This window comes from Trematosphaeria pertusa (assembly GCF_010094035.1).
Source record: "Trematosphaeria pertusa strain CBS 122368 unplaced genomic scaffold BU26scaffold_17, whole genome shotgun sequence".
Classification (NCBI taxonomy): Eukaryota; Fungi; Ascomycota; class Dothideomycetes; order Pleosporales; family Trematosphaeriaceae; genus Trematosphaeria; species Trematosphaeria pertusa.
Genome location: NW_022987228.1, coordinates 369,448 through 387,003, shown reverse-complemented (window position 1 = coordinate 387,003; position 17,556 = coordinate 369,448). Strand labels below are relative to the sequence as shown.

At 54.5% G+C, this 17,556-nt stretch overlaps 12 protein-coding genes across 12 annotated transcripts; 6 read left to right on the top strand and 6 right to left on the bottom strand.

Annotated features, from left to right (window-relative positions):
• Positions 1 to 33: 33 nt before the first annotated feature.
• BU26DRAFT_581458 (uncharacterized protein) lies at positions 34 to 1,554 on the top strand (the record flags this gene model as incomplete). The annotated part of the gene is made up of 3 exons (XM_033834493.1): positions 34 to 281; positions 391 to 683; positions 806 to 1,554. 3 exons carry the CDS (start codon positions 34 to 36, stop codon positions 1,054 to 1,056), a joined length of 792 nt encoding a protein of 263 aa, XP_033678335.1. The 3' UTR covers positions 1,057 to 1,554.
• A 1,015-nt stretch (positions 1,555 to 2,569) lies between these two features.
• On the top strand, positions 2,570 to 4,012 carry BU26DRAFT_116006 (uncharacterized protein). Its single transcript, XM_033819450.1, has one exon. It carries the CDS (start codon positions 2,847 to 2,849, stop codon positions 3,780 to 3,782), a length of 936 nt encoding a protein of 311 aa, XP_033678334.1. The 5' UTR covers positions 2,570 to 2,846; the 3' UTR covers positions 3,783 to 4,012.
• Positions 4,013 to 4,071: 59 nt separating this feature from the next.
• On the bottom strand, positions 4,072 to 5,569 carry BU26DRAFT_523660 (putative 26S proteasome regulatory particle subunit Rpn8). Its single transcript, XM_033830098.1, has 3 exons — positions 5,318 to 5,569; positions 4,968 to 5,239; positions 4,072 to 4,867 (listed from the first exon to the last, which is right to left on the bottom strand). Exons 1-3 carry the CDS (start codon positions 5,499 to 5,501, stop codon positions 4,244 to 4,246), a joined length of 1,080 nt encoding a protein of 359 aa, XP_033678333.1. The 5' UTR covers positions 5,502 to 5,569; the 3' UTR covers positions 4,072 to 4,243.
• Positions 5,570 to 6,073: 504 nt separating this feature from the next.
• On the bottom strand, positions 6,074 to 7,368 carry BU26DRAFT_436945 (peroxisomal membrane protein pex16; the record flags this gene model as incomplete). The annotated part of the gene is made up of 4 exons (XM_033824202.1): positions 6,074 to 6,197; positions 6,247 to 7,081; positions 7,131 to 7,166; positions 7,221 to 7,368. The coding sequence occupies 4 exons, from the start codon at positions 7,366 to 7,368 to the stop codon at positions 6,074 to 6,076; spliced, it is 1,143 nt and encodes a 380-aa protein (XP_033678332.1).
• A 504-nt stretch (positions 7,369 to 7,872) lies between these two features.
• On the top strand, positions 7,873 to 9,193 carry BU26DRAFT_523658 (uncharacterized protein). Its single transcript, XM_033830097.1, has one exon. It carries the CDS (start codon positions 8,141 to 8,143, stop codon positions 8,828 to 8,830), a length of 690 nt encoding a protein of 229 aa, XP_033678331.1. The 5' UTR covers positions 7,873 to 8,140; the 3' UTR covers positions 8,831 to 9,193.
• Positions 9,194 to 9,729: 536 nt separating this feature from the next.
• BU26DRAFT_570026 (uncharacterized protein) lies at positions 9,730 to 10,566 on the top strand (the record flags this gene model as incomplete). Its single annotated transcript, XM_033833960.1, has 1 exon — positions 9,730 to 10,566. The coding sequence occupies one exon, from the start codon at positions 9,730 to 9,732 to the stop codon at positions 10,564 to 10,566; it is 837 nt and encodes a 278-aa protein (XP_033678330.1).
• A 226-nt stretch (positions 10,567 to 10,792) lies between these two features.
• Positions 10,793 to 12,066, top strand: BU26DRAFT_115945 (uncharacterized protein). Its single transcript, XM_033819447.1, has one exon. It carries the CDS (start codon positions 11,107 to 11,109, stop codon positions 11,935 to 11,937), a length of 831 nt encoding a protein of 276 aa, XP_033678329.1. The 5' UTR covers positions 10,793 to 11,106; the 3' UTR covers positions 11,938 to 12,066.
• On the bottom strand, positions 12,040 to 13,411 carry BU26DRAFT_115954 (glycoside hydrolase family 12 protein). Its single transcript, XM_033819449.1, has 3 exons — positions 12,771 to 13,411; positions 12,190 to 12,716; positions 12,040 to 12,135 (listed from the first exon to the last, which is right to left on the bottom strand). Exons 1-2 carry the CDS (start codon positions 13,061 to 13,063, stop codon positions 12,197 to 12,199), a joined length of 813 nt encoding a protein of 270 aa, XP_033678328.1. The 5' UTR covers positions 13,064 to 13,411; the 3' UTR covers positions 12,040 to 12,135; positions 12,190 to 12,196.
• BU26DRAFT_115948 (uncharacterized protein) lies at positions 13,376 to 14,649 on the bottom strand. Its single transcript, XM_033819448.1, has 2 exons — positions 13,552 to 14,649; positions 13,376 to 13,501 (listed from the first exon to the last, which is right to left on the bottom strand). The coding sequence occupies exon 1, from the start codon at positions 14,398 to 14,400 to the stop codon at positions 13,738 to 13,740; it is 663 nt and encodes a 220-aa protein (XP_033678327.1). The 5' UTR covers positions 14,401 to 14,649; the 3' UTR covers positions 13,376 to 13,501; positions 13,552 to 13,737.
• On the bottom strand, positions 14,650 to 16,019 carry BU26DRAFT_115936 (uncharacterized protein). The gene has a single exon (XM_033819446.1). It carries the CDS (start codon positions 15,797 to 15,799, stop codon positions 14,900 to 14,902), a length of 900 nt encoding a protein of 299 aa, XP_033678326.1. The 5' UTR covers positions 15,800 to 16,019; the 3' UTR covers positions 14,650 to 14,899.
• A 287-nt stretch (positions 16,020 to 16,306) lies between these two features.
• BU26DRAFT_581444 (uncharacterized protein) lies at positions 16,307 to 16,926 on the top strand (the record flags this gene model as incomplete). The annotated part of the gene is made up of 2 exons (XM_033834492.1): positions 16,307 to 16,347; positions 16,396 to 16,926. 2 exons carry the CDS (start codon positions 16,307 to 16,309, stop codon positions 16,799 to 16,801), a joined length of 447 nt encoding a protein of 148 aa, XP_033678325.1. The 3' UTR covers positions 16,802 to 16,926.
• On the bottom strand, positions 16,632 to 17,338 carry BU26DRAFT_523656 (uncharacterized protein). The gene has a single exon (XM_033830096.1). It carries the CDS (start codon positions 17,138 to 17,140, stop codon positions 16,967 to 16,969), a length of 174 nt encoding a protein of 57 aa, XP_033678324.1. The 5' UTR covers positions 17,141 to 17,338; the 3' UTR covers positions 16,632 to 16,966.
• Between the last annotated feature and the right edge of the window lie 218 nt (positions 17,339 to 17,556).

Sequence of the window (17,556 nt, the reverse complement as noted above, 5' to 3'; positions counted from 1 at the left end):
ACAAGGAAAAGGCAGATGACTGCCGCTGAAACCATGTGCCTTGGGCCAGGCGGACAAAGAAGGCGGCCAGGAGGGTGGGCGGGCGCGCGACACAGCGCTCAGGTGGCAGCTCATCCTCCAGGCATCATCAATATCCTACGCGCCTCTCCCGGCCGGGAGCTGACGAATTGGCCGTGGCCAAGAAGTGAATGGAAGGGCGCCGAACAGCGTGCCGGCGGTGGGCAGCCAATGGGGGGCGCGGCCGGGCGGCGAAGCATGGCAGCGCAGGTTGTGGTCGAGTGGTGAGTCAATCCTGCCTGGGGGCTGTTGGGCTGTGAGAGAGCTGTTTGCGATGGGATGCCAGGGCGCGCGAAAGCGGCTAGCGCTCGCGGCGACATGCATTTCCCGAAGCGGCGTCGACGTCGACTCTCGCCCTCTGCGCAGCGCTGCTGCCGTGGACGGCCAGCAATTGCGGGCTCAATGGGCGCCGTCGACGCTCAATTCACTGCGCGCGCTGCGGCGAGACCTGTCGCGGCGCCATTGGGCACGCGGCAGCCCTGGAATTGGCCAAACACGTGTCACCGCACTGCCTGAGGGCTTCCTCCGTACTGACATCTCAATCTGGCTCCGGTGGGGACTTGACACCGCCTCCGTCATTTCTAACTCAGCGCTGCTGCTGCTGCTTCGCTCGCTCGCCAGGCACTGTCCGTCGCGCCGCTACTCGTACCAGTACCAGGCGCCCCCGTAGCCTGACCGCCCCAGAGGCAACAGCGTGGTTCCACATCGCTCCACATTCCTGTACGGCGCTGCAATTGACCTTTCGCAGCACTCATCTCGCCGGTCAGCCTGCCAGATTCCCGCGCGTTGGGCCTCTGGGTTGCTGCCGGCTCCCCTGTATTCACTCGACTTGCCTACTGTGGCCATCCACGGACATTAGCGGCCCTCGCCTTACGGAGTACATGCAGGCCGCGCTCCCCTCCCTTTGCGCGTCGAAACCGAAATAGCCGCCACCTCGCAACGCGGAACTGCTGCTCATTTGCCCTGCTCATTTGGCCGGCGAGCGATGCGGTCTTGTGATGCGGCCGCTCTCTGGTCGGCTGTGGGCATCGCCACCAGCCACGCGGCTGCAATTGACGCCGGAGAGAGGGCCCAGGGCGAGTAAAACATGTCTTGCGGCGGGCAGCGAGCGCCAGACGCCGTCTGCATCAGTTGCTCGACGCATTGCTTCCCCAATGCCAATTGCCATCTGACAGGTCGTCGCAGCGGGTCGTCGCGCCAAAGCTGGCATGTGAAAGTCGTCCGGTCCTCAGCTGGACAGCGCGCGGCGAGACAGGTCCCCCACGGCAGCGTCGTCGCGCCGTCTCGCAATTCCTGCCCTGTCCCGAAGGAGCAGCTGAGGCCCTCACGAGATAGCCCCGTCACACCATCTTGGTCGTGAAGGGGGGTCATGCTTTGCTTACCGGTGCGGGTGTCTTATCGTTATCGCATCCCCCGGATAGCGCTAGGGTGGGGAAGTTGAGAGGCTTCATCTGCGTCCGGCACCGAAGACGGGTGTGGGGTAGGTTACGCCCTCACTCCTGCGCGCCCCTCACCCCTCTCACCAATTCTGCCGTGCTGTGCCCAAGATCGCAACGGTCAAACTACTGCCGAGGCGCACCACGTCTCTCTCGTCAAGCAGCAATCGTCGATCCTCAGCCTGCCCTCAGCGGAGTCCGCCAATATCCAGCAATCTAGGCCTCAGACGCAGCGCTCCGGGCGTCGACTCACCAATACCATGCCGTGCCCGTCGAGGAATCATGGCTGCCCACGACCGTTTGTTTGGACGACGGCCCCTAACCTTTGTAGCCATGCGCGACACCTCTGCAAGACGCGATCTGCGTTTCCGGCCCGCGCATCGATAGGCCAATGCCGACTGGCCCCTCCTCGTTTGCTGCCCTGACTTACAGGGTGCGACCTGCCGGCGACATCCTGGAGTCCCTGCATCTGCCACGCTTGCAGCCTGCCAGTCCGACATCGTCCGCTGCAGGACCTTGTTTCGAGCCTCTGACAAAAGTAATATGGAGCGGTCCTTCATCTCAGTCTGCCAGTCACCACCTCGTCAATGGCGTCAGATGCCGATGCAAGAACAGGCGCGCCCTGCATTAGAATGCCACATAACCCCTTTCTGCTCGCCCTGCCCGAAAATAGAAAGAGCGCGATCCTGCTGTGAGATGACGAGCCCAGGCCGACCACCACCATGTCTCTCGGTCACCGGATTCCCGAGCGTAAATGACCAGCAATTGAGCCCAGTACTGGACCCGCGATGCGATTGGTCGCGCTGGAACCTTGAGGGACTGGTGATGGGAGAGATGACGAAAGCGGATTGACGGGGTCAGCAGTGATCCCATGACCACACACTTCGTCTAGTAGTATAGTTTGAATGGGATTATAGCGGTAGGCCAAAGGGATCTAGCAAGGCCTGTTCTGCGCTTTGAAGCACATCGGCCTGGGCGATGGTCGGTGAAAGCCATGAACCACGGATCGATATGCAAGGCATGCCCAAAGCTTACCGCACCCAAATCATTGCGTGCATGACTCCGGCAGAGCAACTCCTCACAATGGCCGTGTCATAGTCGTCATACACACATCGCCGCGCTTCCAGTTTGCAGCCCAGCCCTGGAGGTGAAGCAGATCCACGATCGGCTCACGTGCCGACGCAGCGAGAAGCCGCACGGGAGTCAAAGCGTCAACGCTAAGTCGCGTCCCCGCAACTTCCAGAATTTCCATCCCAACTTTATTCGAACCGTCACGGCTTCACCCCGCAGACGCGATGCCAAGTGCCCACAACGCAGCATGTCATCAACGGCGCCGCACCCGGATACGCATCTATGGCCTCGTCAACCTTGCCGGCTTCCCGTGAATTCATAACGCAGCTGCTCGACTCGCTGCGTGGAATCGCGCCGCAGCACTCCGCGGACACCGGCGCCGAATCAAACGCGCTCAGCGCTGCGCCCGAACCGGCCAAGAAGCAGCTCCTCACACTGCACGTCCTCTTTCCCAATGAGTTGCTCCCTGCGTTGGACCTGCTCGACCGGCGTCTCGTAACGCGCTTCCGCATCCGCCGCGAGCCGAAAGACACTGGGGAGGAAGCTGCGCCGCAAAACGCGACAACAGTATCACGAAGCCCTGGACATAAGGAAGGGACAGCGGCACAGCTCGGTGCTAATGAAATTGCGCGTTTAAAAGAGGCGTCGGCACACAATCTCACCGTGACACGCGCCGCCGGACAAATGCATTCCGCCGATGCGACCATGCGCGGTGTGGAATCCTTCGTACCTTATACGGCCGATATGACAGACGTACCCCGAAGCACTGCGGAGGAGGGAAGACACAGCTCAGAAGGAGGTGACGTTGCGGCACAGCAATCACAGTCAGATGTGGTATACTACGTCCGCTCCGCCCAGCAAAAGTCCTCGCGCTACAGCACCTCCTACGACTCGACCACAAGCTACGAAGTCAGACTCACGGCATGGAACTGCTCCTGTCCAGCCTTCGCGTTCGCTGCGTTCCCATCGGTACATCCTGAGCCCCCTACTCCGACGTACGACGAAGCAGCGGAGCTAAGCGGAAGTAAGAAGAGCACAGATGATGCTGAGTGGATTTTCGGCGCCATGAGCTTGGGTGAAGGGACGCCGCCTGTCTGCAAGCACTTGCTGGCATGTGTGCTGGTGGAGCGCTGCAGTGGGTTGTTTGGGGAGTTTGTGGAAGAGAAGGAGGTCAGTGTTGAGGAAGCAGCGGGATGGGCTGCAGGATGGGGAGACTGAGATGAAAGTTCTCTGCAGTCTAAGTCTTTGGCCCCGGACGATGGGGTTGGGTGCGACGCTATGGTAACTCGATATAAACGGAGCGCAATATGGGAGGAGCTCGGAACCTGAAGGAGGCTGCACATTGATACCCGGCCGTAGGCAGCACGGCCTGACGAACTAATGAGAAGCATGACAAGTTCGACTTAAAGAACTATAACCACGCTCCGAAGCTTCCTCGTGTTACACCCTAAAAGGGTGATTGGATGCGCTGCAAAGCCCTGCAGACGACTGGATGATAATCAAAGACATGAGGCTCCAATGTTTATTATCGTCAATTCTATCATGCCATTATGCCATGCATCTGGGAGGCACACGCATTGCGACTCCGCAGTGGCCAATAAGTGTGATATAATACACTTTCATGCAAGCGTACGGACGACCTTTCTCAGTCGCTCCATCTACCTTCCCCACATCCACTCTCATCCCCTCTTCTTCTCCCCTTCCTTGCCCTTTTCCTTTTCACCTTCTTTTGCGTCGCCGTTCACACCGTTCGCTTTCTTCTCCTTATCTCCCTCCTTGCCCTCCTCCTTCTTCAGCTCCTTATCCTCCGCTTGCTGCTTGTTTTGGATCTTGTTCTCGATGAGGTCGTGGAAAGCGGTTATCGCGCGGATCAAACTTGATAGATAGATAGCCATCAATTGGTCGTTCGTCTTGATGCTCATGGCACGGGCCAGCTCCGAATTATCCAACGCACCAGCAGTGCCTGCGGCAGGACCCACCCCGTTCGTTGCGCCGCCCACTGGTGTTGGCTTCGGTGTTGACAGGTTCGGGAGGAGGTTGAAAACGTCCTGGAGGTTGCCGAGGATGGCGTGGTTGACTGGTAGGTCGCCGTCGAGCACCTTTTGTAGGTACTGCCCTATGTCGCGCAGGCGGAGATGCAGGCCTTGCAGAGATTGTAGCTGTGAGGTTATGCGGGTGGAGAGGGTACCGACGGCGACGTCACGGATATCGCGGAGGAGGTGCTCGACGCCTATTTCTTCTGCTTCTTCGGCTTCGATTATTGAGGGTGTGTGCACAAAGGTTTTGGAGGTAGTTGTGCCGTCCTAGGTCCCACATTAGCATTCAAACATCTAAGTCTGCCTCATAATGCCTCCCAAAGCGGCAGGTGCAGCTTAGAGGTAAAGGTGAGTTCCGGGGTCTTACATCCTTGATCTCCTCCACCGCGAAGTACGCATCCGTGGGTACGCCCACCTCCTTCGGCTGCACATCGATAATGACCAGCAGCGGATTCGGCGTGTACCTCTTGAACAGCTCGTTGATCTCCAGATCCGACCCCCGCAGCTTGGGACCTGTGTGATACCACCCGATGAGCTTCTCCCGCGCATTCACCTTCTTGAACATGTCGTTCATCGACTCGACGTAGTTGTGGTCTAGGAACCATACTGACGGGTCCTTCTCGTCTTCCTCAAAGGGTACTATGAACAACATCAGCAGTGTTCTGAGCTTTCCCGGCGAACAATATTGTGGCGGGGACGAAGTGGAGCGCTACGCACCAGCAAAGCTGTTTGATACCCTCACGTTCTTGCCGTCATTCTGCCCCAGAAGCACACCGACGACTCGTTTCCTTGTCCCTTTTGCTTGTCGGCCGTAGTGATCTGCTGCGGAGAGGAGCACAAGAGGTGCGACGGAGACGTTGCGGGTGACGAGCGACAGCGTCTCGGCTGTCGTGGCCGGCATAATTGCGGGATACTATTGTATTAGGCGGAAGTGAGCGGTAGAGGCTGGCGGAGTTGGATGGAGGTGGGTGTTCGCTGACGGCGGGCGTGTTGGGGTTGGTGTGGATGTTGATGAGGCTCTTTCATCGAAGCTTTCGGAACGGCCAGCTCGTGCGCACGGACCGCTTCGTCCAGGCACACAGAAATGGCGTAAACGCCGAGAGCAGTTAACTCTTGGATTCCATCGCTCAGAAACATGTGCATTTTGCATTTCGGAGATGCTCTGCCTATGTTCTTTCCAGTGGCTCCAGTGACAACCTGAATCTCAATAACAAGAACAGATCGAAAACCCATCAACATTGCGAGGTCCATTAGGTAAAGTATATATGGTAACCAAAAGACAGAAGCGTCAGATATCCTAGAGACCTTACCAGCAGTCTCATAGGCCATATAGCCAAGCAAATTCCATACAGGCTCTTTCCCTAGCTTCATCACAATCCGATTCCCAATGCATAGTCTTACACAGCCACCCCGAATACCAACCCAATCCGAGGCCGTTATCCAAATGCTCCATATAGACAAAAGAAATCGGTATTAGAGCGTGGCGGTCGGGAAGTAGTACTGATCCCAAAGGAACTCATAGTCCTCAATGACACCGCCGACAATGTCCAAGAGAGGCTTGTTCTTCAGCTTTCGCGTAATGGCGTGTATCCAAGCTCTGTGTATCGTTAGCTCAAAAACAATGTAGCTGTCGAATGCAAACTAACTTAGTGATATTCTCATAGAAGGCGCCACGCATCATCCACCAGCCGAGCGCCCATCCACGTTTCCTTAGCTCTTCTCTTTCTAGTCCTGTTAACCCTCTGAGTCCTCCAGCAAGCCTTTCTTGGAAATCCTTCTTTGCCAATTGTCTCGCTCCGTACTCTATGCTCAATCCAATCAGCCATGGTCGCCAGCTCTTTCTATCGCCGCTGAAATGCTGCATTGCGAGAGCATAAATGACTGGCCTTAGAATGTACAACACCTCCGCCACCTCTCCCTTGCCACTAACCCGGTGGAGCAGCGCTTTCGGAGGCTTGATGTCGTCCGCAGTAAGCACTTTGGACAGCAGGTAGCTCGAGATGTCGGATGAGTCTGGCAAGCTCGGCATGGACAGTCCGGTTCGGGGCATGGTCCAGTTCTCCGCTTCGACCGCTTGCTCGCTAGGAGGGGTATCCATACCATCAGCAGATGCTGATGAGTCCTCCAAGGAGCTTGGATCCACCTCCCTCTGCGGAAGAGGGGGCGACACTAGCGGTCTCGAATTCGTCAACCGTAGGAGCAACAGGCGGCAGAAAGCCTTCACCATCTCTAGCAACACCACAACGCGCCATCGCACCTTCTCTCCCTTTCTCTTCGCCGCCATTTCCCATAATAGCTCGGTATATTGGATCATCTGGAGAAGGAGCGCGAGCCGCTTATAGGTCGGCGATCGTTGCGTCCAGAACTTGGTGTAGCGATTGTGCGGGGTTGGATGATGGCGCCGTGTCCCTGGCAACTGCGCCATTGCCTTTGCGAGGAGGGAGTCATGATAAAGGGAGAGGAGCTGGACACCGCTGTGTACTGCAGACAAGTTAGACGGCGCATGCGACAGCGACCTGGGTGAACCTACGAGACTCGGACGCAATCTCAGACTCTCTGAAGCGACCTGTGACTTATCAGCACCACGATCACAGCAGCATCGCAATCGAGTAATGCGCACCGGGGATGATATATGTCAGCGATCGCAGCGCCGACTCGATCTGCGATACTGCGCTGCTGTTCTTGGTGATGAAGTCGGAATACATCCCGAGCCATTTCGGAGGCAGCGAGAGGACCTCGGTGGTCCGCTGTGTCGCCTGCTTATACATAGTGGTCTTCCCACTGGATGCGCCGGCAATCATGAGTTATGGCGCACCGGTCGTGGTGTTGAGGTTGCGCAGGAGGCTGGGCGCACTGTCGAGGGGCTGCTCGCGTGGCTGCCGAGGTCCAATGCCCGGATCCGCAACCACCCAAGACAAAGACGCAATCTTCCATCCCCTTTCACAAGCTTATGCCTCAGAGCGCAGTCGTTACGAAGACCGCTATCTCTGTTCAGCTTCAGATGGTCCACGGATTCAATTCCGGTCAAACCTTCAGCCTCGCAAGGCTACATCTTCGCCGCCTGCAGGGCGCGCCCTTTCTGAGCCGACTCAAAGGGCTATGTGCCTAAACGAAGGCCCTAGAAGGCGGCCGTTTGCCTTGCGATTGGTCTGGATACCGGTCAACAACTGTTGGAAGGGCGGACCTCCGAGAGAAATAGGATAAGCTTCCTCCAACATGTGACTACGCGCGTTGACCGTGCTTGATACCTTTCCTATTCGGACCTGCAAAGACGAGGTCGGCGTCTCCCAAAGCATTCCGCTTCTTCGCAGTGCAGGAATTATAAGCTAACACCCCCTCCAACTTTTCGCCTTCCTAAAGTAGCGGAAGACTTTTCACTTTGTACTCCCCGGCACCGTATAACATCAGACCACTCTCGTTTTACAGGAGACGGCCTCATCACTCCTCAAAAACCACTCCTCCGCTCTCAGCCCACTAAACGTACCTTTCCTAAATCGAAGCAAATCATCATTCGAAACTGCGTCTTTCACAAGTCTCAAAATGGTGAGCTCCATTCCGGTTCCAGTCGTGCCCATCCGGGAGGAGCATCGAGAGCTCTTCAAATCCATCAACTCCTTCGTTTACGAGTACATGTCCTCACCAGGCCACGACAACTCGCACGACTACTACCACATCTTGCGGGTCCTGTCCAATACAAACCGCATCTTCGAAGCAGAACAGAAAGCCAATCCGGACTGCAACTATGACACTTCAGCCGTCTTCCTCGCTGCCATTCTCCATGACGTAGGCGACTACAAGTACGCCAAACCTGGAGAAGACGTTGAAAACCAGGTCTCCAGACTACTTCAGGACCGAGGTGCATCAGAAGAGCTTGCCCGCAAGGTGCAGACGATCGTCAAGCATGTCGGATATACCAATGAGACCAAGAGCCCTCAGTCAGTGGTGGATATGTTGTCCAAGTACCCCGAACTCGCCATTGTGCAGGATGCCGATCGGCTGGACGCTATCGGTGCCGTGGGCGTGGGCAGATGCTTCGCGTTTGGAGGCGCGAGAAAGGAGGGTCAGCCTATGTCTGTCGCCATCGACCATTTTGATGAGAAGCTGTATAAGCTGCCAGACATGATGAAAACGAAAATAGGAAAAAGGATGGCGGCGTCGAGAAAGAAGATACTGGAGGATTTCGCTGCTCAGTTCAACGAGGAGACAGAGCTCTCCTTCCCGCTTCAATAGTTGATCGTGGGTTTGACGAAAGCGTGCCGAAGCATTAGCATATGGGCAGCAATCACCGGTACTTATTCCCCACTTTCGATGGAAGCCAAGAACCGTCCATCGGCGCAATGTTCGCTCAGAATGGAACCTCTGCTCAGATTTTCGGGCTGCTCCCGCAGTGTCCTCCCCAAACCAAATTGCACGAATATGTCATCTCTGCCGGCTTGCGTCACTTTGCTAACTTCTCCATCTTCCTAAACCTTTCAATGCCTTATAGTGAATTACCACTGGCAATGAGAGCCTATGTCTCTAACATAATCAGACTTTTGGGGCTGGAGACCGTTGGGGCCGGCCCTAGCACATACATCTATGGAAATTATGGTTATCTGACGAAAATCAGTTTGCAGAAGCAACGTCATCCGTGTGAGTATTGCTCCCACTCATTGTTTCCAGGCTCTTTTCAAGTAATTTGAATCGATGTTTTCGATATTCGTTGACAGAACGTCACGCCGATGCACCAAATAGTGGACTCCAAAATGATGTTGACTAGAGCAAGCATATGCAGAAGGCAAAAGGGCACTGCTATCCGCCCAGCATCTAGCGATGTTCCCTCCGTTCCAACAACAAGGTATGGTATAGACGCGCCTTTGTCCTGCTTTGTTGAACCGAGAACGCCATGTGCGACGTCCCTTTAGGAGTGGTTCAGCTCGAGTATACCCGAAGTCACTTTTGCTACGATCATTCACAATTTCAGTGACATTGTGTATTCACCAATATGGTCGCTCTTCGCGACACTCATATATAAGCGATCTTTTTCCCCAGAAGCCGCTCACAACCTTAGACTCTGTAAACGCTCAGCAACGACTACAGGCATAACCACAACCAAATCAAACAACGACATCTTCATCAAGTCCCCAGCCATGCTTAACCGAGTCTCCAACTCTCTTAAGCAACTTCCCGACGTCTGGGCTTCCACTGCCCCTATCTCCTCGAAAAACGGACCCCTCAGCCCCGACCCTTCCCTCCCCGGTGGCTTCTCCAACTGCACCAAATACCGCAGCCAAAAGCTCTTCGACATGAACAAGCTCCGCATCCCCGAAGCCCAACGCCCCATGTTCCGCGCCGTCAACGAAGCCGTTCGAGACTACATGTACGGCGACCATTTGGACCCGTCCCACGACTACGAGCACATCCAACGCGTAGTCAACAACGCCCACAAAATCCTCCAATCCGAGCGCATAGTCCGACCAGCTTGGACCGCGAGAATCGACCCTGTGGTGGTCTACCTCGCTGCTATGGTGCATGACGTCGGCGAGCCGAAGTACCTTCAAAAAGGCCAGACACAGTACGACGAGGTGGAGAACCTGCTGAAAAGCTGCGGCGTGTGGACGCCCATTCGACGAAAGGTGTCGTACATCGTTCCACTGGTGTCGTTCACGAACGAGGCGAAACACGAAGAGGAGGTAAAGGGTTTGGCGGAGGACTATCCTGAGCTTGCTGTTGTGCAGGATGCGGATCGCCTTGATGGCATTGGCATGATTGGGCAAGGGCGCTGCTTTGTCTATGGGGGTGCGAATCAGTATCGCCGCGAGCATACTATTCATATGGCGGTTCAGCTGCAGTGGAGTCGATTTTATAAGTATCTCGATTTTATGAAGACGCCGACCGGGAAGAAGGAGGCGGAGAAACGCTTGGGTCGAATGGCTCGGTTCCGCCTTGAGTGGAACGAGGAGACGGACGTTTCTTCAGTGCTCTAGGGACGGGAACTGTGTTGCTTATTCATCAAGACTAGGAATTTAGAGAGCAGACTCGCTTCGTAGAGACTAGTTCATAAAATGACGGTTGATATTTGTTGTGTCTCAAATTGAGTAAGAAATAGATTCTATAGATGACTAGAGCAGTGTATACCGCAAAATTATGGTTTGGATTACTACATGAAATATGTTATAAAGACCACATGCATTCTCGAAAATGTACCGATTCCTGCATCGGCATGATACTACACTATCTTTTCCACATACGTTTCTCAGGAGCAGGGTCTAATAGGCACAAGCATACTGTCTTTCACCCCTATCCCCAAAATCTATACATCCGCTCAAGTCCTTCACTCCCATTGTTGAGCACCCGACTAGCACGGGGATACACAGTCTTTAAGTATATAAGCATCTATATCCCAGAAAACAACACTGCAATGCACATCTCCTCTCTACTCGCACAACTTCCAGCTGCAATCGAGAACCAACCGCCAAACTCCCATCAGCTCGAAAAGAGATTCAACATCCCCCTTACAGCCAACCATGAACCGCTACCTATCCACTATGTTCGCCCGCGCAACCACCCACTGTGCCCTCTTCAAGCCTCTCCCCAAACCTCTCCCCGAACCACCAACATCACCAACCTCCTCTGCCCCTGGCCCCTACCGCGACTCCCGCCGCGACTGTAACACGCAATTCATCATGTTCCCGGGCATCTCCACCAAAGACGAAGAGCTCGTGGACGCCGTCACCGCCGCCGTGATAAAACACATGGCGCACCCGATCTACGACAACTCGCACGACTTCGAGCACGTGCAGCGCGTCGTCAAGCTAGCCGCAGACATCTACCAGAGCGAAGTCGCGACGAATCCGGAGTGCAGACTCGATCCTCTGACGATTGTGCTGGCGTGCTTGGTGCACGAGATAGGGGATGCGAAGTATAAGACGTGGTTCGAGAGCCTGAGCAAGATATACATCTTGTTGACGAAGTGCGGCGTGCCCGAGGCGCTGGCGCACACTTGCCAGTCTATCGCGCGCCTCGTCAGCTATACTTACGAGACCCGGCACCCGGCCGAAATCGCAAGCTTCTTGACCGCGCATCCGGAGCTCGGCGTTGTGCAGGACGCAGATCGGCTCGATGCTCTCGGTATCGTGGGACTGGGTAGATGTCTAGCGTACGGCGGGGCGGAGAAGACGCGGAGGAAGCAGACGATTCAGCGCGCATTCCAACTGATGGATGAGCGGTTTGTACATTATAAGGATATGATGAAGACGCCGTGGGGGAGGGATGAGGCGCACAGGAGGTGGGGGAGAATGGAGGAGGTGAGGGAGGTGTGGATTGGGGAGACGGATGTGGCGGGGATTTTGAAGTGAGGTTGACGACTGGGGTGAAAAGTTCTGAGCGTGGATTGAGATTGACGATGAGGGGGTTTATGAAAAACGGGACGTGCGAAGGCGCGTTCTTCATGCTTTCGTGCGTAGTAGACTCGGAAAAAGTAGACCTTTCAAAGTATGGCGGTCTGATGATGACGGCCTCATGGCCGACACGAAATGCCCAATCATCGTTTCTTACTGCCGTCCCGTCAGTGATAACGTAGCTGCACTCTTTTTCTGACGTGTGCCTACCACTCTCCTACAGATTGATCTGCAACCCTAATGTAGCATTCATCACTGCATTTCCATAAAACGGTTCCGTCCCTGCATTGCCCACATTTACATACGTACTCTCTTTGAGCACTCCCGCTTCCACCAACGTCATCAACCAGTCTTTAATATCGCCCGAAAACGTCCCATCAAACTGCATATCTGGCAGAAGGCTCGAAACGGTGATACCGGTATCCTCGTTCACTCCCTGATACAACTTCCAGCTCGTGCCATAGAGGCTGGAGGCCGTGGCTTTGGCGCCGTCACCCCAGCCGATGGGTAGCTGGCCACCAGTGTACTCAAGCCAGAGCATGAGTTCTTGAGCCGAGGTTGAGGTAGAATCGCCTTTGGTGTCGGAGGTCATGAAGTCGAAGCAGATGTTACCTTTGAAGGCGGTGGTGTTTGTGCGTGTCCAGTCGTATGTTGCTGGGATAGAAGAGATGGCGGAGAGTTGGGTCTCGAGGTTTTGGGTGAGGCCAATGAAAGAGTATCCTTTTGGGACGTTGCTCCTGTGCATTCTTTAGTATCGGTGCACCTATGGTCAGGTGCTACCGAGGACATACGTGCTCGAAACGTAATCAATATTAGTGACGCTGCTCCAAACAATGTTCTTGTTCCCTCCCGTTCCTGTCTTGACGCTCTCGTAGTTGGTGCATTGAGTACCCTTAGCCTGCGCCGCGTTGTAGAACATGTTGTATATGATCCACGGTGTGTCAGTCAGGACTACGCTGTCGTCGGTACCACAGAGCTGGGTGGGTTGCTGTGACGCAGAATCCGAGATCGTCATAGCTCGAGGCAAAGCCAATGTAGGCGCAACTAGCGCGAAGGTCAAAGCTGTCAATGGGAAAGAAACCATTTTGCCGAAATGAAGACTGAAACGAGCGTAGAGAATCGAAGAGGAAGAGAATTCTGCTGGCAAGAAGGAAAGGTGAGCCGATGCGCACGACAGAAGACAAGGCGATGGATCTTTAATGAGAGGCTAGGCAGTGAAACAGCCCTACGCTAATTCTCCGATCAATGAAAACTGGGGGTTCGAAACGCGCTTCGTCCCGCGCCCCAGGTTTGCGCATCCAGGGTTCGATGTATCTGAAACGTAAATCCCGATCGCGGTGGTCTGTCATTTCGTGGGGTGGCAGTCTCGAACATAATTCCGGCTGTAGCTCCCTAGAATTTCTCCGAAAACGGGATTGGAGCACATAAAATTATGCCGTTAAGGCTTCCGGGTACTTGAGCGTTAAACGCTCGATGAATATACCAAGAGGGACGATGCGGTGGCTTCTAATGAACGGGATGTCTGAATTTGTTAAATGTAACATACACGAGAGAATTGAGAGAAATCCTCACCTACGAGATCGCGGGCGCATGTGGACCAGTGGTAGAGCATACCCGCGGGAAGTTCGCTAGAAGAGGAGCTCACTCTAGAAAAGACGGTGGTGCACCCCTCCACTCCTCAAGAGAAAATATATGCGGAAGGAAGCTTTCACTGAAAGCGCAATTCACTCCCGTACCCGCTTTGCCTGGTCTATCGTGTCAGAAGGCCATGTCACCAATTCCGTCCTCCATCTCCTCTTCCGTCTCACCCTCGGTTTCAGGTTCGGTCCCATAGTCTACTATCTCCTTAACTTCATGATCATCCTCTGCGTTCAGCGTACCTACAGTCTCATATTCCTCCTCTTGGAAGACTTCCTCGGTAAACCTTCTCTCGTCGTCTGCGGTATGGAGCAATATGTCGTACTCTGCGTAGTGAAGTCCGTTCGGATCGTAAGCCATGACCTCCGATGGCGGTATTTCAACTCGGTACCAGAAGGGCGTATTAGGCTGGCAATGGATGACCGTGCTTCGGTCGAGAAAAACCATGGTCTGAACGTAGGGGACACGTTGCCTCTCACTTTGAGAAGCTTTTGTCTGCTCAAGCTTTTGCTCGGTGCTCCTCTTCGCATGCACTGCATGTCCGACCTCATCCGACACCAAAACGACGGTTTCCAGCTCACCATCCTTAAATGCTTCAAGACCTTCGCCTGTCCAACGTACGCTGTCATTCCGAGAGGCGCTCGATGACAGCACAGTGCTGAGCATGAGGCACTTGATCTTCCTAAGCGCGATACGACCGAAAATGCGTTCCAGGTAATTGAGACGGTACTCTTCCACCGTGGGTGATCCGTCTATGAATTGCCACTGGTGTATTGGCGCCATACAGCGCTCCGAGAGGAAGATGCGGTCAGTTTCGAAGTTGATGTATATTTCCCATCCCTCGCACAGGTGGGCCCATTGTCCTCGCCATAACTTTGCGCTCTCATATCGCGCTTCGCGGTTAACAGCGAACAGGGTCGGGTAGCCCGGAAAAGATACTGACGTGAACACTCGAGGCAATTGGGTCGTAGTTGTGGAGTTCGATGATGCGGTCCGATCCCCTCGAATATTCGTCTTGTAAAACGAGTGCCCAAATGTTCGCGCGGAGTTCAGCTGGCAGGCTGCAGAAATTGTGGAAAGTTGCCGCCATGGTGGGTGGCATGGTGTGATAATTTTGTGCAGAGAGGCGTTTAGGAGGTAGAGTGTTGTGGTAAACGAAAAAAGATGTCCACAAAAGTGGTAAAGATGGCTAGAAAAATGGGTCGCCCAAGCCGACACCACTGACCAATAGAATAGAAGAATTAGCCGGCTCGGGACTCAACGGTCCTCTGGTGGTTGGGACCTAGGCATAGGAGGACTCATCCCAACCGATTGCGCCCTCGTCATCCGCCTCGTCGCGATCAGGCCGGCCCAACTCCACACAATAGATCCCCCACTCATCAAACCCTAGCCGGTTCGTGATGTACTCCAGGGCTGGTGGTGTTATGCTGAAAACGCAAACTCTACCAACTTTCCGGAGAACACGAAGAGATCGGAGCATCGGGATGCTCCTCTTGCGCTGTTCAACCGACCGAATGCTTTGAAGGGCCATTTGGGCCTGACACAGGGTCCAGTGCCCAAAAGATTGGTTATCTGTCACGAAAGTTACCGTCTCCAAGCCGCTGTAAATCTGCAAACCATTCCCTCTCCATGCATCACTTCCTGAGGGTGGCTCGATCGTCAACGGCATCGCTGCGCCTAGCTGGAGATTCTGAATCCTCTGAAGAGAGGATCCGTCCATTACCATTGCTAGAGTACGCAGACGAAATTCCACGGGCGTCATGGCGAGATAGTGGGACGCCAAGTCTTCCTTGAACTCTATGAAGCGCTCGGAGATGAATATGGTGTCCCGATCAAAATTGATATAGATCTCGAAGGGTCCGGGTGCGGCCGACCGCGCCTTCGAGGTTTCAGTGTCTCCGTTATGTCGGGCTTTCACTCGTGCCCATCCTCCACCGTCGAGTTTGGTGGTTTCGTACCGAGCCTCGCGGTTGACAGCGAAAAGGGTCGGATACCGCCTGGAGACTGTGACTGATATACCAGGGAGATGTAATATCGAATCAAAGTTGCAATAGCCGTGGAATTCAATGATTCGGTCGTTTCCATGGAGCTCGCGGTAATCGTTGAAAAGCGCGTGCTTCCAGATGCGGGCACGGAGCTCGGCGGGTAAGTCGGGGAACCTAGGGAAAGTCGCCGACATCATTTCTGAGAGTTGAGCGATGCTGCGTTCGTGAAGTAGGCGCCGATATGTAAAGATCGAGCGAGTGTGTTGAAACACTCAGAGGGCGGTGAGGGTGGGATGTTGAAGCAAGAGGGGCTCGGCGACCGACGAAAGAACTGTCAATGCAGAAACTAGTTATCGTTTAGACGTGAAAAGCATCTCATACTAAATATGTTGGTTGTGATTCCATTAGCGTGATGGCCCTTCGGCATAGTTCATTTAAGGTAGAGGAAAGGAACATCGCGTGCTGAACTTGTATCACGTGATCGTGCGGACTTCATGCACGCCTGCCGGTCCTGTTTCCGACGCCATCCCATCTCCACTGCTTCACTCTCGACGCTGACGAACGTCGCACGTATTGATACTGCCTACATTCGCTCCCATCTCTCTGCCTACGGTGTCTCATTAATTCCCCTCTGGAACTCTACGCTCCTTCGACTAGCCTCCGCATCTACGCCGCTTCAGTGTGTCAGCGCACACGAGGCTACGATGTTCTGCCTCCGAAGTTGGATACCAGTTCTCTTCTTTCTGTAAGCCGCTCTCCACTGTCTGGAAAGCCCCGTGTACTGATTAGCAAGGCTAAGGACCAATGCCTCACCCGTCTACCTCGTCCTCTTCATCTCGGCGACCTACTTCCTCAACCGACCCTGCGTCTATTGCTCGCTCCTCCTCTTCATACTTGTCGTAGCTCTCTTCGACTTCCACACCCCATGGTTCGAGGCTCCGCTCTCTTCTGAAACCACAGAGCTCGCTCTGAATGGCACAACGCCCTTCCGAGACACTATATTCGAGACCGCCGGAGTCTTTGCGCAGGCGGCGAACAACACGGCACAGGCGCTGATCAAGACTGCCATAGACGGGATACGCGATAAGAGCACTGGAGTGTCTGGACTAAATGGAGGGGTGAACTATGAGTGGGTAAAGGGCCTCGTGGGCAAAAAAGAATGGCGAATTCCCTGCTTGGATGTCTTGATCCGGATTTAATTGTGTCGAGACTGGCCAGCATGGGAGCAGAGAAACATGATGTATAATTGGCATTCTGCTTCACGACTGTACGTCTGGACTGAGCTTCTTTCAGTTTTTGGGGTCTAGAGACAACTAGCTCGGCAGCATGGAACGGCGCATGGTCTTGGAAGCACTTGGAAGCATTTATATGGCGTCGGGGCTGATTCTGCACGTAATTTGTCTCTTATCTTCCTCGTTTTGTATCGTATTGTCATCTTGTGCCAAAACAAGAGCTGGAATAGGCGGGGCTGGCTTCGGTGTACGATACCGCCATCGGACATTGTAGGCGAGGGCCGATTCATACAAGACCCGCTCCATGTGGGCATAGCCTTACGAAGGCAGAGCTGTTCACCTTCCTAATGCAACGGCCTCGCCCGTCTATTGCTCGCGTGCATGTGGAGCTCCGGCTCGACTGCTGGATTGACTGTGAAAAAACTCCGAGCAGAATCAGACATCGTAGAATCCAACCGCATGAGCAGCAAGAGCCGTAGTTAGATATCCAACTCGAGCGGAGTTTGCGGGTTCTACGTACCTCGCCATATTGCATCAGAGCCCTGGAGGCGTCACCAGCGTTGCCCTGTTTGACGCTAACGCGGGGTCGGACCGTGGGGCAATCAGCCGTGTCACCTGCGTCGACCGACCATCCCTCACGCAATTGAATCCCGCACCCACTCCGCATTTGACTCCGACCCCTCTCCGAAACTGGCCGCCCTTTCTCTTCTCTCGAGACGCTG

Bases quoted from the DNA above. Each gene is read 5' to 3' on its own strand.
- BU26DRAFT_116006 (XM_033819450.1), top strand. From the start codon at position 2,847: ATGGCCTCGTCAACCTTGCCGGCTTCCCGTGAATTCATAACGCAGCTG.
- BU26DRAFT_523660 (XM_033830098.1), bottom strand. From the start codon at position 5,501: ATGCCGGCCACGACAGCCGAGACGCTGTCGCTCGTCACCCGCAACGTC. The intron at 5,240-5,317 runs GTGCGTAGCGCT...TGTTGTTCATAG, and splicing joins GGTATCAAACAGCTTTGCTG to TACCCTTTGAGGAAGACGAG. The intron at 4,868-4,967 runs GTAAGACCCCGG...TGTGGGACCTAG, and splicing joins CGGTGGAGGAGATCAAGGAT to GACGGCACAACTACCTCCAA.
- BU26DRAFT_523658 (XM_033830097.1), top strand. From the start codon at position 8,141: ATGGTGAGCTCCATTCCGGTTCCAGTCGTGCCCATCCGGGAGGAGCAT.
- BU26DRAFT_115945 (XM_033819447.1), top strand. From the start codon at position 11,107: ATGAACCGCTACCTATCCACTATGTTCGCCCGCGCAACCACCCACTGT.
- BU26DRAFT_115954 (XM_033819449.1), bottom strand. From the start codon at position 13,063: ATGGTTTCTTTCCCATTGACAGCTTTGACCTTCGCGCTAGTTGCGCCT. The intron at 12,717-12,770 runs GTATGTCCTCGG...AAGAATGCACAG, and splicing joins ATTGATTACGTTTCGAGCAC to GAGCAACGTCCCAAAAGGAT.
- BU26DRAFT_115948 (XM_033819448.1), bottom strand. From the start codon at position 14,400: ATGGCGCCAATACACCAGTGGCAATTCATAGACGGATCACCCACGGTG.
- BU26DRAFT_115936 (XM_033819446.1), bottom strand. From the start codon at position 15,799: ATGATGTCGGCGACTTTCCCTAGGTTCCCCGACTTACCCGCCGAGCTC.
- BU26DRAFT_523656 (XM_033830096.1), bottom strand. From the start codon at position 17,140: ATGGAGCGGGTCTTGTATGAATCGGCCCTCGCCTACAATGTCCGATGG.